We start from the raw sequence: 20,281 nt of genomic DNA, 5'->3' as shown, positions 1-20,281 counted from the left end.
GCTACTCCCATACTCTCCTTCCGAGTAGTTACTGAAGCGGGAGCTTCTCATGGAGGCTTCAGGGGTCCCCAGAGAGCATTGGTTCCAGACCTTTGTCAGCTCTGTGCACCAGGGAGCAGGTGGCTCAGCTGGGCTGCAACCCCTGAGACCCCAGACCCCAGGGCTCCTTGGCTTCAACAGGCAGAGGCAAGTCCCTGTGCCTGGTCCTGCCCTAATGGGGCCCAGCCGGGAGACACCAACCCACCGAGCGTTCACTCACAGTACTTTTCCGTGTAGTGTTTTTTTGTTTTTTGTAGCACTGGGTTTGAAGCCCAAGGCCTTGCACCCGCCAGGACAGCCTCTGTCACTGAGCTCCACCCTGAGAGCAGCACATGCCTTTCTCTCCTGGTGGACTAGTGGAGCAGCTAACATGGGGAAAGCATTCATGGGGCGGGGACCAGGCTCAGTAGTGTAACGCCATTCCAACTTGGTGAAGGTACAGGCTCTTCACACCCCACTTGGAAGCTCACAGAAGGTTGAGTCTCCGAGAGTGGATGTTGGCCGTGTACTTGTAGTCCTAGCAGTTGGGAAGTTGAAGCAGGACTGTGAGTTCCAGGCTAACCTCAGCTGCAGAGTGAGACTGACTCAAAAAGCTAACCGAGGCTGGTGAGATGGCCCAGTAGAGAGAACCTCAGTTCAGATCCCTAGCACCCATGTGTGGCCGAATGAATCTGAAACCTTCACCTTGGTGGCAGGAGGCAGAGACAGGATCTCTGGGGCTTGCTGGTCAGTCAGCCCAACCCGAAATCCATTCTTTTTCAGAAGACAGGGTGTGACAGTGTTGCCCAGGCTGGCCTTGATTGACTCTCTGGGCTCAGAGGATCCTCCTGCTCCAGCCTCGGAATTAGAAGCATGTCACCAAGCCCAGCTTCAGCTTTCTCTTTCCTTGGTGCTTTTGCTCTGTAGTTGGTTGATTCCTCTGATGGAGACAGGGAGGGCCTTTGCAGCCTTGCTATGTCAGTATTATCACAAATAGAAAATGCATTGCTAGCACGTGCATGTGCGCGCGCACACGCGCACTTTGTGTGTGGACAGATTGTGTGCAGTGGTAGAGTGGAACTTGAGGCCTTGCGTAGACCAGACAAGCTCTGGACCCTTGAGCCGCATGTTATTCCCACAGCTCTTTTAGTGTATAGTAATTTTGTAAAACCAAGTTATTTTAATATATTGATTGACTTTAATGTTTTGTCTTAATTTTAAAAGATACTCTCTGTGAGAGTGTGTGCATATGTGGTCCACGTGGCAATGTGTGTGTGGAGGCCAGGAGGAGGCATCATCCTTTAGATCTAGAGTTATAAGAAGTGTTAGTTACTTTTCTGTTGCTGAGATAAAATATTCTGATAAAAGCACCTCAAGGTAGAAAAGGTTTATTTGGCTTATACTTCAGGTTACATTGAGGGAAGTCAGGGCAGGGATCTGGAGCAGAAACTAGAGGAACACTGCTTGTTGGCTAACTCACATGCTTAGATATAACTTTCTTTTTTTTTTTTTTTTTTTTTTGGTTTTTCGAGACAGGGTTTCTCTGTGTAACTTTGCGCCTTTCCTGGAACTCACTCTGTAGGCCAGACTGGCCTTGAACTCACAGAGATCCGCCTGGCTCTGCCTCCCGAGTGCTGGGATTAAAGGCGTGCGCCACCACCGGCCGGCTAGATATAACTTTCTTATGGCCTAGGATCACCAGCTTAGGGATGGTACTGCCCACCATGGGCCCTCTTGTATCAATTAATAATGAAGACAGTTCTTCACAGACATAGCCATAGGCCAGTCTGTGGCAGTTCCTCAACCATCTGTCTGACCCGTTTTGTTTTGTTTTGTTGCGTTTTTTGTTGTTGTTCTTTGTAGGTGGAGTTTTCCTATCCCAACCGCCTGGTTCCAAATAAACACACAGAGGCTTATATTAATTACAAATGATTGGCCAGTAGCTCAGGCTTATTACTAGCTAGCTCTTACATTTAAATTAACGCATTTCTATTGATCTGTATACCACCACGTGGCCATGGCTTTACCTGTCCTCTAGCATGTCTTGCTTTCTGGGCGCCTGGCTGGCGTCTCTGACTCTGCTCTTCTTCCTCCCAGCATTTTCAGTTGGCTTTCCTGCCTAGTCTTAGTCTGCCTTGCTGTCGTCCAGTCAGCTTTCTTATTTTTATTTATTTATTTTATGTGCATTGGTATTTTGCCTTCATGTCTGTGTGAGGGTGCGGAATCCCCTAGAACTGGAGTTACAGACAGCTGTGAGCTGCCATGTGGGTGTTGGGGATTGAACCTGGGTCCTCTGGAAGAGCAGCCAGTGCTCTTAACTGCTGAGCCATCTCTCCAGCCTGCAGCTTTTTTATTAACCAATGAGAGTAATACATATTCACAGCATACAGAAGGGTTATTCCACAGCAGTTCTTGTTTTGGAGACAGGATCTCACATAGCTCTGGCTGGCCTTGAGCTCACCGTGTTGTCGAGGATGACTTTGAACTCCTGTTCCTCTTGCCTCCACTTCTCAAGTGTTCGAATCACAGGTGTGCACCACAGTTGGTAATTAGCTTTATCAAGCCTTTTTGGTTCTTTTCCTTGGGATAGTAAGTCTGAAAAAGTTGCTCAAGCTGGGCCTGACTGCCCAGGCCAAGTGATCCAAGGTGAAGAAATCTCAAGTTCAAGGCCAGCTCAAACACCTTAATAAAAACCTGGCTCGAATGAACAATAATAAAATGGCTGAGGATACAGCTAACTGCCAAAGTTAAGAACCCACCAGTGAAGGACTGGGGTGTGGCTCCATGGTACAGCCCCTGCCTAGAATCCCCCAGTGAGGGGCTGGGGGCATGGCTGAGGTGTTGGGGGTGTGGCTTAGCAGTAGAGCACTTGACTAGCATGTGAGAAGCCTCAGTTCATTTTCTTAATACCACAAAAAGGAATCCATCACTGCCAAAACTGATTTTCTGTGGCTAAAAAGGCTAACCCACTACCTCCAGCTTTTTTAGTCTGCCATTGAAATGGGAAAGTAATTGCACTGAGGTTTTTTTCCAGTACAGTGAGAAGAGTCTAGATCTTTGGATCTTCCTTAGGGCCAGGTCCTTAGGGCCAGAGCACCTGACTGCCGTAGACTACCTACCACCTCTGAGCCCGAGTGGCTGAGTCCTATGGCCCACGTATGACATGAGGCCCTACAGGGGTCAAGGTGGTGGTCCTGTGCGGATGGCAGCCTCCTTGCATAGGGGCTTCTTGAGCCTCTGTCCCGGAGAGCACCTTGCCTTCACTAGCCACACCACCGCTGTCTCAACTGCCTCAGACCTCAGAAAGCAGGCAGTTGGGGCTGGTTTGGAGGCTGATGGTTTGGAGGCACTGGATGCCGGCATGGGGCATAGGGCCTTACCTGCCGCTGTTTCCTTCCTCAGGATCTTCATCATCTGGGCCATCAGCAGCTGGTTCCGCCGAGGGCCATCCCCTCAGGACCAGTCAGGACCTGGAGGAGCCCCACGTGTCGCCAGCCGCAACCTGTTCCCCAAAGACACTCTAATGGTAATGCTAGGTGGGAAGTCACTTGAGGGGATGGGAGCGTGATGTGTTAAGGGCAGCAGGAGGGGACAATTCCTGGCTGCTCTCAGCTCTGTGGACATGTGGGACTTGGATGCTCTGCCCCATCAGCGTAGGTGACTCGGGCCACCCAAGAGACGCTGAGAGAACAGGACTCTGGGGAGCTCATGAGCCGTCTTCCGGCTTGTTGTGCACCTGTTGCAACAGGGTCCCGGGTGTTTTCTTCCAGAAACGTGTTTGGCCTCCGTGGTTGTGGCTGACAGGTGACTGGATCAACCCAGGTTCTTGAGCTGACAGCACAGTCACCAGACCCTCACTGTCAGCCCTCTGAGGTCCATGTTCTCTCTGGCTCTGTTGCTGCATTTCCCAGCCTGTCACCAGGCCACTGCCGAAGAGTAGATCCTGATGAGGGCCCAGCAGGGGAGGGCTCACCAAGTGTGCCTCCCCTTCTGAGGCACAGGCCCTTGACTTGTTTGCCCCGCTCTCCACAGCCATCCGTGGGGGTCCTGCTCCCTCTTGTGCTTCAGTTTGGTATTGGCAGGCCAGGCTCCTCAATGTCACAGGTCAGGGTGGAGCCAGCATATGACAAAAGCAAAAGTCGGGTTTACCAGTCTCCATTACGCGCAGCCCACAGCTACCATCATCCCTTAACACCCTCCCGCTCTCCACAGAACCTGCATGTGTACATCTCAGAGCACGAGCACTTCACAGACTTCAATGCCACCTCGGCGCTCTTCTGGGAGCAGCATGACCTGGTATACGGTGACTGGACCAGTGGAGAGAACTCGGATGGCTGCTATGAGCACTTTGCAGAGCTTGACATCCCGCAGGTAGCCCCCACCCCCACCCCGTCCTGTCTTGGGTCCTCAAAGCCACCTCCAGCCTGGTGTGATCCCCAGCTTTAGCCAGCCAGCCATCAGTAACCGTCCCTGAGGGCCTGCTCAGCACAGTGGGGCCCTACAGCGTAGCTTCAAGGTTATACAAGGTTACACAAATAAACAGTGATGGGGCATTTGCCATGCCAGGGCTCCCTCTACCCCATAAATTGAGAAGTTACAGCTGGGGGTGGCAGCACTCCCCCGTACTCCCAGAAACATGGACAGCTGAGGCAGAAGGTTTATCATGAGTTCAAGACCAGACTGGGAATTATGTGAAGACCTGTCTTAAAACAGAGTGCAGCTGTCACTGCCCCATGTGACTATCACTGTCTCATGTAACTGCCGTTGTCTGCTGTCTGTGTGATAGGTGACACTGGGGTTAGCTATAGCTTGGTGGCTTCCCCAAGGTCAACAGCTAGTGTGAGATTCACTTGACTCCCTGACTCTGGGTCCAGTTGCCTGCCTCCTCCAGGAAGCCTTCCTTAGCTTGTTTAAGTATGTTTTCCAGTCTCACTGCCTGTTGGGCTCCTGTAGTTCAGGCTAGGCATTCTGGGTCTTCTGTCTGGACACAGATCTTTGTTACAAAGCCTTGACACCCAGGAGGGTGAGACTGAGTTTAGCAGTCTCTGTCCCATCACTGTCTAGCAGAGGACTGGGCACACACAGACGTCCAGCAACTTTTCCCATTGTTGGCAATTGAGCCTAGAGCACCTATCTTGCACGCCGTGTAAGTACTGTAGAGGTGACCTAGGTCCCCTGCCTGTGGGTTTTATTTTTTGAACTACCACATGAGTAGTTCAAGCTAGTCTTGCTATGTAGCAGAAGCTGGTTTTGAACCCTTAAACTTCCTGCCTCGATATCCCAGCTACATGGATTATAAGAATATGCTGTCTTACCTGACCAAAGCCTCCCTTTTTACTTTACATGTTGAGATAAGGGCTCGCTGAGTTGTCTAGCAGACTTGGAACTCATGGGATAGCAGAACTCCTGTCCTTTGTGCCCAGTAGGCTTTGGGAATCAGGAAAGAGAGGTGCCCCACCCACCTCTGAGTGGCTGGACCTGAGCGGACACAGTCTCTTGTCACTCCAGTGATACTACTGGCTATGCTTTCAAGGCCAGGCCCTTTTCTTGAGGTTCAGAAAAAGATGGGGGACCAGTGATGTAGCTAGAGTTTTCCTGCCTGGCCCACAGTCAGGACAAATCTCTGTCACCCGCCAGTCCCGCAGCCCCTCAGACCCAACCAAGTAAACACAGAGACTTATATTGCTTACAAACTGTATGGCCATGGCAGGCTTCTTGCAAACTGTCCTTACAGCTTAAATTAATCCATTTCCATTAATCTATACCTTGCCACATGGCTCGTGGCTTACCAGCATCTTCACATGCTGTTTGTCATCATGGCGGCTGGCAGTGTCTCTCTGACTCAGCCTTCCACTTCCCAGCTTTATTCTCCTCCTTGTCCCGCCTACACTTCCTGCCTGGCCAATGGCCAATCAGTGTTTTATTTATTGACCAATCAGCAACACATTTGCCGTACAGACCACCCCGCAGCACAGTGAGGTAGTCCGGGGACTCCCTTGCAGCCTGTCTCATCAGCAAAGCAGGATCATGTCGCGATCCTGTCACAGTGCAGGGTCAGAGTGTAGGGATGGCTCCGTGGTGCGCTAGAGCAGGGCTGGCCAATGGCAGGTTCCTTGGCTGGGTGCTCCGGGCTGGCCTTGCTGCAGCGCTAGCATGCCTGCATCCCACAGTTGAGGCACAGAGTCCTGTGAAGGAAGCAGGAGCTTACGTCAGCCAGGACCAGCTCTCAGTGTTCGGTCCAGCTGGGACCCGACCTTCAGTTTGTCTTGCTCCAGCATTTGCTGCAGGACCAGTCAGCTGCACTCTATGCCCTGAGTCCTCAGGAAATATATTACTGGAGAGTCGGAAGTAAGTGGAAGCTGCTGTAGGCAGGTGACGAGCAGCCTTGGCGTTTTCTGTTTTCCACCCCCTGGCTACCTTCTTTTGCAGAGTGTACAGCAGAATGGCTCCATCTATATCCATGTCTACTTCACCAAGAGTGGCTTCCACCCAGACCCCCGGCAGAAGGCCCTGTACCGTCGGCTTGCCACTGTGCACATGTCCAGGAGTAAGTTGTTACCCTTCCGATCCTGGTGGGCCCTGGCTGCAGTGTCACAGGCAAGGTCTCGGTTCTGTACAGAGAGCAGGAACTCTGTGCTCTGGGGATTGGGGATTGATGAGACAGTACTGGCCCCACTCTTCTGTTCCTGGCTCTGGGACACTCAGGAACCTGCTAGTGAGAGCAGGTGAATCTGGGTGTGATGTCTGCCTGGGACATAGCTAGGGAGTCGAGGGGCTGAGGCAGAGTGCCGGGTTTGAAGCCAGCCTAGTGCCTCAGTGAAAGCTTTGAAACATTCAGAAGGGCAGGTCGAGCGTGGAACTGCTGAAAGAAGGCGACGGCGGCAGTCAGCTGGAGTGGAGGAAGGAGCTGAGCAGAACTAGATGTGGAGCAGTGGGTCTGACAGCAGCTGGAGTGGAGGAAGGAGCTGAGCAGAACTAGATGTGGAGCAGTGGGTCTGACAGCAGCTGGGCCAAAGGCTGCTTAGCATGAGGAAGCCCTGGGTTGGCTCCCTTATGCAGCAAACCAGGTGTGGTGGTGTACACCTGTGATTCCAGCATTGGAGGGGTAGAGGAGGACCAGAAGTTCAAAGTTGTCCTTGCTCCTTGCTTACTTAGGGAATTCAAGGCCAGCCTGGGCTGTCCCCCGAAAAAGAAAAGAAAAACAGCCTACTTTTCTCCCAAGTCTGGGGCAGCACTGTCTGTGGAGATGGGGTGTCTGTAGTTTCCTGTTGCAGAAAGCCTATAGGGAAGGAAATAAACCACCTGATCAATAACAACAACAGCCAGAAATACACTGAGTCCGTCCTGTGTGGCAGTAAGTACCTTAATCCCAGCACTGGTGAGGCTGAGGAGGGGATGGTGAGCTCAGGACCACCCTGGGACACATAGTAAGCTCCAGGCCGTGTCGCCAGATCCCGTCTAAAACCGAAGACAGTAGCCAGGCAGTGGCTCTGCAGCTGGTGAGGACCAGGGTCTGTCCCCAGCATCCATGTAGACGGCCACGGCAGTCCAGCGAGCCTGACTGTCTCGGGCAACCACACACCCACGCACTCACATGTGCGTCCACACACAGGCACACCTGTCACACCAAGAGAAAAACAGTAGTGATACTGAATTCAACATACTCCCTCAACATGGAATTGGTGGAAAAGGACAAATATGATACTTTACATTGTTTTGGGGCAAGTGTCAGAGTGAATTTTGTGTCACACCCACAGCTTGTGCCCGGTTGTACCAGGCACCTGTGGCCCCACGCTCGATGGAGCAGCTTTATAGGCTTGGCCTTCCAGAACAGGGCTTCTCTGCTCCTATGGGACTGGGACATTTCTTATTAGAATCCCTCTCTCTCTCTCTCTTTTTTTTTGTTTTGTTTTGTTGTTGTTGTTGTTGGGTTTTTGGTTTTTTTTTTTTCGTTTTTTTTGTTTCTTTTGTTTTGTTTTTTCAAGACAGGGTTTCTCTGGCTGTCTTGGAGTTCGTTCTGTAGACCAAGCCTCGAACTCAGATTTTTTTTTTTGTTTTGTTTTGTTTTTCGAGACAGGATTTCTCTGTGTAGCTTTGGTGCCTGTCCTAGAACTCACTCTGTAGACCAGGCTGGCCTTGAACTCACAGAGATCCTCCTGCCTCTGCCTCCCGAGTGCTGGGATTAAAGGCTTGCGCCACCACCGCTGCCTCGAACTCAGATATTTGCCTGCCTCCTCTGCCTCTTGAGTACTGGGATTAAAGGGGTGTGCCATCACACCCAGCTGTTTTTTAATTAGATTTTTAAATTTTATGTGTGTGTTATGCCAACATGCATGTATGTGCATTCCTAGTGTCTGCAGGGTCAGAGGGCATCAGGTCCTCTGAACCTGAAGCTGCTGGGCTGTAAGCCATCGTGTGTGTGTGTGTGTGTGTGTGTGTGTGTGTGTGTGTGTGTGTGTGTGCGCGCGCATGCCTGCTTGCGTTCCCATCTCCAGTCTGTTTTATCAGCCCTGCCTGTCTCTAACAGTCTTGACAGTTGACAGCTTCCCTCCTCCCTGGAGCATGCCCCTGGAGTTTATCCTCGGAGATACACATTTTCAGGTGCTTGCTACTTCAGCTGGACGTGGGGACCTGGTTTCCAAATAGTTCCTAGAGAAATAGTGGGGGTGGTGTTGATGTTAGTAAGAGCAGCAGGCCCTGGAGAACTGAGGGTTTTTCCTTTTTCTCCATGGTAGTGACAGGTCCTGGGAAGTGGTATTAACTCACCAGCATCTCTTAGCTGGTACAAGACAAGAGCTAGGATCTTAGCTCAGAGCTCCATGTTGGCCAGTTCCCTCTTCCCATGTAGGGATGAATGGGGCAGCTCAGAGCAGTAGGTCTTCTTGGTTTTGCTTGCCTCCTGGGGGTGGAACCCAGAACTTCTCACACACTAGATGAGTGCTGTGCTTTATCTACATCCCCTAGCCCCTCACTGGGGGATTCTAGCCAGGGGCTCTACCACTGAGCCACACCCCAGCCCCTCACTGGAGGATTCTAGGCAGGGGCTCTACTACTGAGCCACACCCCTAGCCCCTCACTGGGGGATTCTAGGCAGGGCCTCTACCACTGAGCCACACCCCCAGCCTCTCACTGGGGGATTCTAGGCAGGGGATCTACCACTGAGCCACACCCCAGCCCCTCACTGGGGGAGTCTAGGCAGGGGCTCTACCACTGAGTCACACCACCAGCCCCTCACTGGGGGATTCTACCCCTGACAATCTTAAGCCCATTTTATCATTGTTTTAATTTTTTTGTTATTGTTGGTTTTCTGTTATTGTTCTTTGAGACCAGGTCTCTGTGTTTTCTTGGCTGGCTGTCCTGTAACTCACCAGGCTGACCTTAAACTTACCAGAGTTCTGCCTGCCTCTGCCTTTGCCTCTTGAGTGTTGGGATTAAAGGCTGTTTTTATTTTGAGAGAGTCTCACTAGGTTGCCTGGGCTGGCTTTGGACTTACTCTGATCCTCTTGCCTCAGCCATTAACTACCTGGGATTACTGGCTTGCACCACGAGGTCCAGCAAGGCACCAGTTTTCCTTCTCAGTATAAATTAGAGCTGGCGGCATCCAAGTTGGGAGGGCGTGGTCGGCCCTTTGCTCTTGTTTCAGGCAAGGTGGCGGGAACCCTGGTAGCCTGACCTTAGCAAGAGGAAGTGAGTCCACTTGTGGCTGGGGATTCACAGTGTCAGTTCTCAGGCTTGCTTCTCACCCACTGACCCAGGCCTTCTTTGGAATGGTTCTCTGACTCCTCCATGTGTGGCCATGTATTCAGTGGTCTGTCCAGGGCACCGAGCACATGAGTGAACTAGCAGACGTGTGTGTGTGTGTGTGTGTGTGTGTGTGTGTGTGTGTGTGTGTGTAATGATGGAGGGCCGTGAGGAATTATACCGTCCAGGAGAGGGACTGCAAAGCCTCCTTGAAGAGGATAGAGCCAGTGTGGCAGCTCACGCCTATAGCCTTAGCTGAGGCAGGAGGGTAGCCTCAAGCTTAAGGCCAGGCTCGATTGCATAGTGAGACGCTGCTTCAGGAAAGCAGAGTGGGACTGCAGTTCCGGAAGGAGACCTTGAGGAAAGGCTCAGTGGCCTGGTGTGGGGTCCAGGCAGATAGGCGCCCTGCTGGCCTAGGGGGCGACCAAGCAGGTTTGGGAGGAGGGAGGCTCCGTTTTGTGCCTAGGTGACTGTAAGTGGTCCTTCTCTGTAAAGGTTGAATAGTAGTTCCCAAGATTTAGGGGGTGGTTGGGGCTGCTCAAGTGATGTCTTCAGCAGCAGGAAGCAAGGACACAGCTGCCATGGGACAGCATTCTGGCATCCAGGCTCTTAAGTATTCACAGGCTTCACCCACCTTCCTCTGCCTACAGTGATCAACAAATACAAGCGTAGGCGATTTCAGAAAACCAAGAACCTACTAACAGGAGAGACAGAAGCTGACCCTGAAATGATCAAGGTAAGCAGAGGGGGACTAGTGGGGCTCACGGTGTCACCTAGTTGCAGACAAGCCTTGGTCAGGCCAGGTGGCTGCCACCTCTGTGACCTTCCCTGGGAGGATCCAGGGATGTGGCAGGTACAGCAGGAGGCTGCAGGCAAGGTTAGCACAGGCAGCCCTGGGGGTGGATCTGGCCAGGAGTTCATCGTCTCAGACAGGAACCCTTGCTCCAAGTTACAGTGGCAGCAGACGGAGAGGCTAGGTTGACACTGTGTGGCTGGCACAGAGCAGGCACTGGAGATGGTGGGCTGAGCAAACCAGGGCGTTTCTCGGAAGGCACATGAGCTCACCTTTCTTTCCACATGGTTTTGGGCAGGAGGCATGGTCCCAGAGTGGAGTAGGGCCACATGACGAGAAGGGATGCAAAGGTGCTTTCTCTAGGCTAGGTGTGGTTTCATGCGCATAACCAGCCTACCTGTCTCCTTCCTTCTGGTGAGAAGGTGGAGGATGGGCGGATCTCACTCTGCTGTCAGGCTTAGGGGATGGGCACTAGCGTGAGCCTCCCAGCCATGGCTGTGGTGGCTGCTCTTCGGCCCCAGTTGTCATGGGAGGGCACGAGCAGTGGTGCCTGTGGGGCTGCCGCCTGCCTGTGAGGCCTCCCACTCATTTCCCGTCTCCCCACAGAGGGCTGAGGACTATGGCCCTGTGGAAGTGATCTCACACTGGCACCCCAACATCACCATCAACATTGTGGATGACCACACACCATGGGTGAAGGGCAGCGTGCCACCCCCACTGGACCAGTGTAAGCCCAGCCAAAAGCTCAAGGCCCGTGGCCTCATCTTCCCCCAGCCCCATCTGAGACCCTTGTAGTTGTATACTCTGCTGACGCACTGCGCCTCTGTCCTCTCTCCCATAGCCCTCCTGAGCCAAGGCCTGGCCACCCTGGGTGGGAGTTAGGCTGCACACCTGTCCCTGAGTGTCAGTCCCCAGCTGGCTTCTCACCGCTCTCTGTAGAGCTGGGGCACATGGCCCCCAGTGTAAGCTGTACTGGAGAGCTTCAGTGGCCTTGCTTCAGGGCCACACCCTTTGCCACTGTGGTTTTCCATTGAGATTCAGGGAGCCTTTTGCTCCTCGTGGTATAGTCAAGCAGTGCTATGTGGTGTCTCGGCCAGGCTGAGCAGTGCCCACCCTATGTGTCCCCAGATGTGAAGTTTGATGCCGTGAGCGGCGACTACTACCCCATCATCTACTTCAATGACTACTGGAACCTGCAGAAGGATTACTATCCCATCAACGAGAGCCTGGCCAGCCTTCCGCTGCGCGTCTCTTTCTGCCCGCTTTCGCTGTGGCGCTGGCAACTCTATGCCGCACAGAGTACCAAGTCACCTTGGAACTTCTTAGGTGACGAGCTGTATGAACAATCGGACGAGGAACAGGATTCGGTGAAGGTGTGTGGGGTGGCCATGGGTCAAGGGGAAGTGGAGACTCCCACCCAGTGTTCCCCCAGACCTGGTTTCACAACTGCCTAGGCCCCCCCTCCAAGCGGTGGTGGGCAGGAAGTGACCTGGCTCCCTGACTTCAGTTCTCTGCTTTCTCCCAGTGTCTTTTCTGTCCCTTCCTGTCTCCTCTGTCATCATCTCGTGTGTTCTGGGGCTGGGCTTGCTTGTCTAGGCTGGGCCACGGTGGACGCCATTCCACACTGTTCTTCCCTGGTCCTCCCTCGTACCTCGTACCTCGCCATCTCTGTCTCCAGTGTTAGCTCACTCTCCCATGCCCTCCCCTGGCCTGCTTTCCTCTTGCCCTAACCCTGTCTCTCCCGTGGCCCTAGAGTGGGTCTATGGAGGTCCTGCCTGGGATCCCAAGACACGTGGGGAATGGTTCTCGGAAGTGAGATGCCCCAGCAAGGACAGGGCAGTGCTCATAAGCTCCCCTCCCCAGGTGGCCCTGCTGGAGACCAGCCCGTATCTGCTGGCACTCACCATCATCGTCTCCATCGTCCACAGTGTCTTTGAGTTCCTGGCTTTCAAAAACGGTAGGCATGGGGGCCCAGGACATCAAGGCAACTGGCAGAGGCAGTATCTGCTTCCTGTTTCCTCCCCCTGCCTGGGGTCTCCCACCTGCACTTTAGAGGCCTCGTAGCTGGAGAGGGATAGTGACCAGGCACAGAGCTGAGGGAGGGAGGGGCTGGGCCTGCTGCCTGGGCCAAGGCCAGGGTGGCAACACCAGGAAGCAGGGCGGGGAACTCCAAAGCCAAGAGAAAGGGAAGCCCCGGGGCTGCTCCCAGTACCCTGCCTGTCAGGGAGGCCCCAACATGGAGGCACCCAGCTCTGGAACAGCCCATCACTGTGCTCACCTCCAGGTGAGGAGGCCGAGGCTTAGTGACTGAAACTGCTCCCCTGCAAGTGCACAGCTCTGCTACGACAGCCGTTCCAGGTGCTCTGTCAGCTTCCTGCCTGTGGCCCACGGTGTGGGGGTTGGGGGGTACCCTGAAGCTCCTGGAATTGGCAGGAGTGATGGGCACCTCTGTCATGCTGACACTGCACAGTGGAAGCTGCCATCCAGAAGAGTGTGGTGGACAAACTGGAGGCTTCTCAGTGTGGCCTCTCCTGAAGGCCTTACATGGGGAGCTTCCCCATGCTCTGCCAGCTCTGTCCCCAGCACCCCAGAGCAAACCCCAGACAACCAAACTGATAGAGCATTGCCCGAGAGGAGTGAGGGCAGGTGCTGCCACACGCACAGCAGCGGGCATGAGCTTGGCTTTGCCCCTGTGCCAGGTGCCCCCCATCCAAGAAGGGGTTCTGTCCACTTGGCCTCCAGACCCTTCCCCACCGTTTGGGGGATGGATGGCCTTGTGAGTGGGCTGTGCTAAGCCCCAGGTTTGGGCGTGTGGGCCAGGGTCCATGCTCCTGTGTCAAAAATGCCAGGGGGCCTGTATGCCTGTGGTCTAGCTTGACCTCTAGAAACCGGACGCCAGGGAGACCAGGAAATAGAAGGATGTTGTCAACTCAGGTTCCCCAGGTGTCCACATGGAGACCAGAAACCAGGACTTGTCCATGCCCCAAGGATAGCCCACAGTTGGAGTGGGAGGCCAGAAGAGAAGGTCCCCAAGCACGTACCCTGAATCTTCCTGTCCAGGGGAGGTGGGGTGGCATTGTGTGATAGTGACCTGGTGACCACCCAGGTTCTACCATGCAAGGCTGTACACCTCAGGGTCGCTAGCCTTGTGCCCTTACCACCTGAGTGTCCTCACTAGAAAAGGTGCAGGGTGTGTCTGTCCCCTGTGACGTGGAGGAGGTCCTGTGTGCCCTCTGCTTTGGTGGGAGAGAGTGCAGCCCAGGGAAGGTTGCTGATCGACCACCTGTGCCCACACCCTCTGCAGACATCCAGTTCTGGAACAGCCGTCAGTCCCTGGAGGGTCTGTCCGTGCGCTCCGTGTTCTTTGGCGTTTTCCAGTCCTTTGTGGTTCTCCTCTACATACTGGACAACGAGACCAACTTCGTGGTACAGGTCAGCGTCTTCATCGGGGTCCTCATCGACCTCTGGAAGATTACCAAGGTCATGGATGTCCGGGTGAGTCGGGTACCGTTTTGCTGTGTGACTTGTAGGGTGGGAAGGGGGTCGCCTGCCCAGCCAGGCCCTGCCTTGGTCTCTAGGGGTTTCCCGACGCCTCCCTGGCTCCCAGGACCTAGGGGATTTTCGCAACAGGGGATTTTTTGGGGTCATATTAGGGCAGGGGAACTGGGAAGAGTGAGGAAGGGCAGGGGCCATTTCTGGCTGGGGAGGGGCAGGGGCCAGGTCCCAGCTGACCTTGACCTTCTTCCCGGTTCCAGCTGGACCGGGAGCACAGAGTGGCAGGAATCTTCCCCTGCCCAACCTTCAAAGACAAGTCCACCTACATTGAGTCTTCAACCAAAGTATATGATGATGTGAGTGACCCCATGACCCTGGGGTGGTCGCCAAGCACCCACACTCATGAGAGAGGCTGGGCCATCGGTCCTGCCTGCCGGTGTCACTGCCAGGCCTATGTCATTCCCTGTGTTCCCCGCCTGCCACATCGACTTCCTGGCCAAGTCCAGAGTTCCCAGAGCCACCTGGAAATTCCCCTGGCCCAGCCTGCTGGACCAGGTGTGGGTGGATGAGGACAAGGAGTAGGGTCACTGAACAGGGCCTACAGAGCCAGCCCCAGCCCGTCCTGTGACCCCCACAGATGGCGTTCCGGTACCTGTCATGGATCCTCTTCCCGCTGCTGGGCTGCTATGCCGTCTACAGCCTTCTGTACCTGGAGCACAAGGGCTGGTACTCGTGGGTGCTCAGCATGCTCTACGGCTTCCTGCTGACCTTTGGTGAGCAGGCCACCTCTCCCCTGCCTGGAGGGCCTGCCACAGTGTCCCAGGCCCATTATTCTTGTAGGCCACAGCCTTGAAGCTGGCTGCCAGGCCTGGCCTTGCCCCACCTAGAGAGCTGGTGCCAACAGACCATCTCAGGCCCTGTTCTCGTGCCACAGTGAGCACTGCAGCCCAGCGCTGGCCCGGGGCCCTGGCCAGTAGGGGAGGCAGAGCCTCTTGAGACAGTGCCCATCCAGTGGGGGCAGGCATGGGAATAGGAGGCCCTAAGGAGGCTTCTGCCCTGGTCAGAGAGAGGACCCCAGAGTGCAAAGAAAAGCCAGGCACTCACAGTGAGGGGGAATACAGACAAGAAAGGGGACACTTAGGTGGGGCTTAGGAACCAGTCTGAGGAAAGGACGCCTAAACAGTCCCTAGAGATGACCAAGAGGGACCACACAAAGATCTGGGTGTGATGACTCACCAAACACTCTTAAAACTTGGGGAGCTGAGGTAGAAGAATCTCTGAGGTCAAGGCATCCTGACTATAGCCTAAGCCCCGTCTCAAAAACAAAACAAAACAAATTGTTGGAGTAGGCTCTGCTGGAGGGGCAGAGTGGGCTGGGGTGACTGGTGAGGTCCTGTCTTCCCTCAGGTTTCATCACCATGACACCCCAGCTCTTCATCAACTACAAGCTCAAGTCTGTGGCTCACTTGCCGTGGCGGATGCTCACCTACAAGGCCCTCAACACCTTCATCGACGACTTGTTTGCCTTTGTCATCAAGATGCCTGTCATGTATCGGATTGGCTGCCTGCGGGATGGTGAGGCCCAGGGCACGCAGGGACACGGGATGCAGCGGGCAGGAAGGAGCCTCGTTCTCCGGTGGGGTGGGCCATGTCCCTCACAACAGCCCTTCCTTCCCCAGATGTGGTCTTCTTCATCTACCTCTACCAACGGTGGATCTACCGCGTCGACCCCACCCGTGTGAACGAGTTCGGTATGAGTGGAGAGGACGTCTCGGCAGTGGCTTCTAGGGCCCAGGCGCCCACTGCAGCAGGGGCTCTCACACCTGCGTCCAGCACGGCTGTCACCCAAGAGGATGCCTCCACAGTCCCAAAAGCCACTCCTGGGGCCTGCACTGCCAGCCAGCCCCAGGAAGCCCCTCCAAAGCCAGCAGAGGACAAGAAAAAGGATTAGCCACTCGGGTCCTCCTCATCTGCTCCTGGTGACCACCACCCACCCCCGGCCCCTCACCTTCCCTCCCTGTCGCCCTCTTCCGGGACAGTTCGGGCCGGGGCGGCAGGAGGCCCCCTAGGGCCAGGGCCCAGTGTGTGAGCTGGGGCCAGGCAGGCCGGGGCTGCCTGTGTGTATGTGGAGGCACCATCGGTCGTCTTGTCTGTCTGTCTGTCTGTTCCTGTGTGTTTGCAGACATCTCGCCCTGCCAGCCCGGCCGGCACCATCGGGAATCATGGTGAAGCCAATATGGCGCCGAGGGTGGGCCAAGCGGGGAAGGGGCCAGGGCTCCTCTGAGGGGTGCCTGTGGTCCTCCATCATCTTGTCCCTCATCCCCTGACCACCCCGCTCCCAGACCGCCACCCTTTAACACAGTCTGGATTTAATAAATTCATATGGGTGTTTAACTTAAGCTCAACCACAGCATCTCCTCTGCCTTCCTTGCTGGAACGGGCAGCTAGCTCAGGTCTGGGAGGGAGACCTGGAGGTAAAGACAGGGCATGGGGTGGCTGCTTAGCATGTTAAACACTGCTTACCTCGCACTCCACGGGCAGTGCCCTGGGTTTAATCCCCAGCACTGCATAAACCAGTCATGGTGGTCCCTGCTCGTAAGTCAGAACTAACCTGGGCTACAAGCAGCCCTGTCTTAAAGAGATGGTAGGTGAAGGCATTTACTGCACAACCCTGACAACCTGGGTTTGCATTGTGCCACAAGGCCACAGTCTAAACTGATCTCCAGAACACACACAAGGCAGAAAGGAGGAGGGAACCAAGTGCAGTGTTGTCTGCGCGACGCGCGCGTGTGCGCAAACACACACACACACGAGGCCGCCCTGCAAGGGGACTCCTAAAGGCTTCTTCCACCTTAGACTCCCACGAGGCTGCTGCTGGCTGATAGAGACCACTGCCAAGAGGGACAGTCCCTGCTCAACACTCCTAAATGGGAACACCTGAACGGGGCTTGTACCAGTTCACCTGGGCTGCAACAGGACAGTGAATTCTTGGTGGCCACTGCAGTGTCCCTAAACAGTGTTGGCTTCAAGGACCCAGTTGAGCTGTCAGTACCCAGAGCTGGCTCTGTTTACCTACTGCAGAGAAATGGCAGCCCCTGGAGTATTTTCTGTATCTTCCCAGACACTGTACAGTTGTCCATGCTGCAAGGAGGCCCTGGACTAAGGATAACCCAAGGTTCCTTCGGGTTCTACCTGGTTCCCTCCCCTGTGGAGTGAAGCGGGGAAGTCAGCGGTCCTCACTCTCAGGGCAGTGTGGGTGTTGTGCCCATTCTGCTTGCTGGGCTCCTACTCCACCTGCTGTGGCTCCCCAGTGTCCTCGGAAAAATACAAGACTCGTATTGGGTGAGATCTTGGGGTCCTTCCTGGGACCCAAGTACCCCCAGGATGCATTGGTGTTTCTTCCAGGACACCTCTCACCCTCGAGTCCTGAGGCTCTCATAAAAGCTCTGCCCACTGGTATATCATGGAAAGGTGACTGTCCCTTCACTGGACCAAGACGTACTTGTGAGAACATGGCTAGGGTTGTCTTGGTGACTGCCATGTCCATTTGCTTTCACAGACATCTGAACATATCCAGAGCACTTACTGGGGTGATGGGTGGGTATATAATATTCAGTCAATAGCTCCCAAGCCCCTCTGGGCAGAGACAGCATAGGACAATTCTGGTATACACAGTAGGGACCAACATCACTCCAGAGTGGCCTTGTGAAACTCATAACCGTCCAGAACCCTAGAAACTTGTACCCAATGGCCTTACTTCATCCTTGATTTTGAGAGGCCAAGGCAGGAAGATTTGAAGTTCTTGGCCAGCCTGGGCTACAAAACAGGACTTAGCATGGTGGCACACACTGGTCATCCCAGCACTTGGGAGGTGGAGGCAGTAGGATCAGGAGTTCAAGGTCATCCTCACTGACTGAATGGAGTCAGACCAGCCTGGGCTACCTGACACTGAAACAATGAAAAAAGGAAATACCGTGCATGTGCCTTGTGCTGTCTTCAGCTTCGAGAACAGCACCCAGCACTGTTACATTATGTAACGATATTTTCATGTTCACAACAACCCTTTGAAGTTTGTGCTGTTGTTTATCTGTACCTCCCGATGAGAGATGTTTTTACAGCTGGGCACGGGGGTATACACCTTTAATCTCAGCACTCAGGAGGCAGAGGCTAGCCTGGTCTATGTAGCCTGACAAGGAGTTAGAGATTTGAAGGTGCAGGCTCATGGAAGAGCTATGACAAGGGTCAACTGTACCATGTCCTTATTGAACCCTCACAACATCCTGTTTGGGAAAACAATCAATTGCCTGGAGTCATATAACTGTCCAGAAAACCTGGGATTTGAGCACAAAATATTTGATTCAGAACCCTGAAATTACAACTTCTTTTGGGAGACTGCTTATTTTTTGAGGCAGGGTCTTGCTATAGGTAGCCCAGACTAGCCTAGAATTCATTGCCATCCCCTACCTTTCAAGTGTTGAAATTACTGGTGTGAGCCATCTTGCTGGTGCTCAGATTTGCTCTTAAATTCAGTCCTACTGTCTCAGACCCAAGACTGGTGTGAAACACCATGCCCAGCTTGGCACTTGCTTTCTTGATGCTGGGCAACCAACCGAGGTGCTCTTGCATGCTAGGAAGGGGCTCTACCACTGAGCCACACTACCAGCCCATCACTGGGGGACTCTAGGCAGGGGCTCTACCACTGAGCCACACCCCAGCCCCTCACTGGGGGATTCTAGGCAGGGGCTCTACCACTGAGCCACACCCCAGCCCCTCACTGAGGGATTCTAGGCAGGGCCTCTACCACTGAGCCACACCCCCAGCCCCTCACTGGGGGATTCTAGGCAGGGGCTCTACCACTGAGCCCCTCACTGGGGGATTCTAGGCAGAGGCTCTACCACTGAGCCATACCCCCAGCCCCTTGTTTTTTCTCCTTTTCCCCTCTTCATTTTGTTTGTGTTGAGACAAGGCCCTGCTATGTAGCCATTGTCCTGGAATTCACTACCTGTCAGTGAATCTCCTACCTCCTTCCTCTCCAGGACATATACCTGGCTACAATGTTTTTGTGTGCTGCTGAGGATGCAACCTAGGGCCTCATACATGTTAGGCAAGCAGTCTATCACAAGCCATATCCTCAGCCCTACAGTTGGAAAAGTCAGAAGGAAAACACTGATGTGGCTGGTAAGCCTGAGGATGAGTCTTATACCATGGGAAATGTCCACTTTGGACTTACCTACTACACTGGTACATTATCCATCTGGTGCAAAAAGAAAAATAATACAGTTTCCTATGAAAGTTACATGATATTCCCATTTTCATATTCATCAAATTATGCTCTATTACAAAGCAGCCACAGTCCTCATTATTTATGGTCCTTGACTGTTTATGTGCAATGGCATAGTTGAGAATTAAGACCATTTGGCCCTTACAGTCTGGGTCTAACGTGTTTCATAGGAAGAAAAAGTTCGCTCTTAGCTGGGCATTGATGGTAGGTGCCTGTGACCCCAGCACTCAGAAGATTGAGGCAGGAGGATTGTCATGGGTTCAAGTGCCAGCCTGAGCTACATAGCAAAATCAAAACAATGCTCTTTGCTGTGCAGCAGTAGTTACCAGCGTCACCCCATTCACAGCTGCAGTTTTCTGTCTCCTGGGAGCAGGAACGGGGCCTGGTTTCAGCTGTCCTAAAGAGATCACCAAGGGGCTGAGACTAGCTCAGTCGGTAGAGTGCTCTTCTAACATGCGGGAAGCCCTGGGTACAATCCTCAGTATTGCATAAACTAGGTGGTGGTGCATGCCTATCGCCCCAGCACTTGGGAGGTGAAGGCAGAAGGATCTGAAGTTCAAGGTCATCCTTAGCTACATGGAGAACTGGGAGCCAGTCTGGGCTAGATGAGACCCTATCTCAAATTTTTTCAGTAAAAACAAATTATCATCAATGGCTACGAACTTCCCGCTCCTGACGTCCCTTCAGCCTGAGACACAGCAGGTTCAAGTCCTGGTGAGGGAGCAAGGGGGTGCCCGTTTCTTAGCTTGTTCTGCGGGTAGGGGGCGAGTGGACTCCCGCAGGCCTCAGTGGTCTAGGCCAGGGCAATGGGCAGCGACACGCACCAGACCCTGCGCAGTGCCAAGCCTTCTCTTCCCGGCCGGCCCCGCCCCCGCAATCACGTGACCAGCGGGGGTTTTCCCATTCCCTTTGGCGTGACGTCACGGAGGGGTGCAAGCCAATGGGTGTGCAGG

The 20,281-nt window shown here is 53.9% G+C and overlaps 1 protein-coding gene across 1 annotated transcript in view; it reads left to right on the top strand.

The window, feature by feature from the left end:
• The window catches only part of Clptm1 (CLPTM1 regulator of GABA type A receptor forward trafficking), a 32,002-nt gene extending 15,550 nt beyond the window's left edge, over nt 1-16,452 (top strand). The window contains exons 3-14 of the mRNA XM_052711992.1: nt 3,421-3,544; nt 4,231-4,389; nt 6,448-6,565; nt 10,410-10,495; nt 11,159-11,279; nt 11,681-11,925; nt 12,416-12,509; nt 13,857-14,047; nt 14,308-14,403; nt 14,685-14,820; nt 15,455-15,622; nt 15,727-16,452. Of these exons, the coding sequence (XP_052567952.1) occupies nt 3,421-3,544; nt 4,231-4,389; nt 6,448-6,565; nt 10,410-10,495; nt 11,159-11,279; nt 11,681-11,925; nt 12,416-12,509; nt 13,857-14,047; nt 14,308-14,403; nt 14,685-14,820; nt 15,455-15,622; nt 15,727-15,998 (1,810 nt within the window). The 3' untranslated portion in view covers nt 15,999-16,452. The remainder of the gene's footprint in view (nt 1-3,420; nt 3,545-4,230; nt 4,390-6,447; nt 6,566-10,409; nt 10,496-11,158; nt 11,280-11,680; nt 11,926-12,415; nt 12,510-13,856; nt 14,048-14,307; nt 14,404-14,684; nt 14,821-15,454; nt 15,623-15,726) is intronic.
• Nucleotides 16,453-20,281: the final 3,829 nt, after the last annotated feature.

The sequence above is a fragment of the Peromyscus californicus genome, unplaced genomic scaffold (assembly GCF_007827085.1).
Source record: "Peromyscus californicus insignis strain IS unplaced genomic scaffold, ASM782708v3 Scaffold_4__1_contigs__length_199733344, whole genome shotgun sequence".
NCBI classification, from domain to species: Eukaryota; Metazoa; Chordata; class Mammalia; order Rodentia; family Cricetidae; genus Peromyscus; species Peromyscus californicus.
This window is presented reverse-complemented; position numbering and strand designations above follow the sequence as displayed.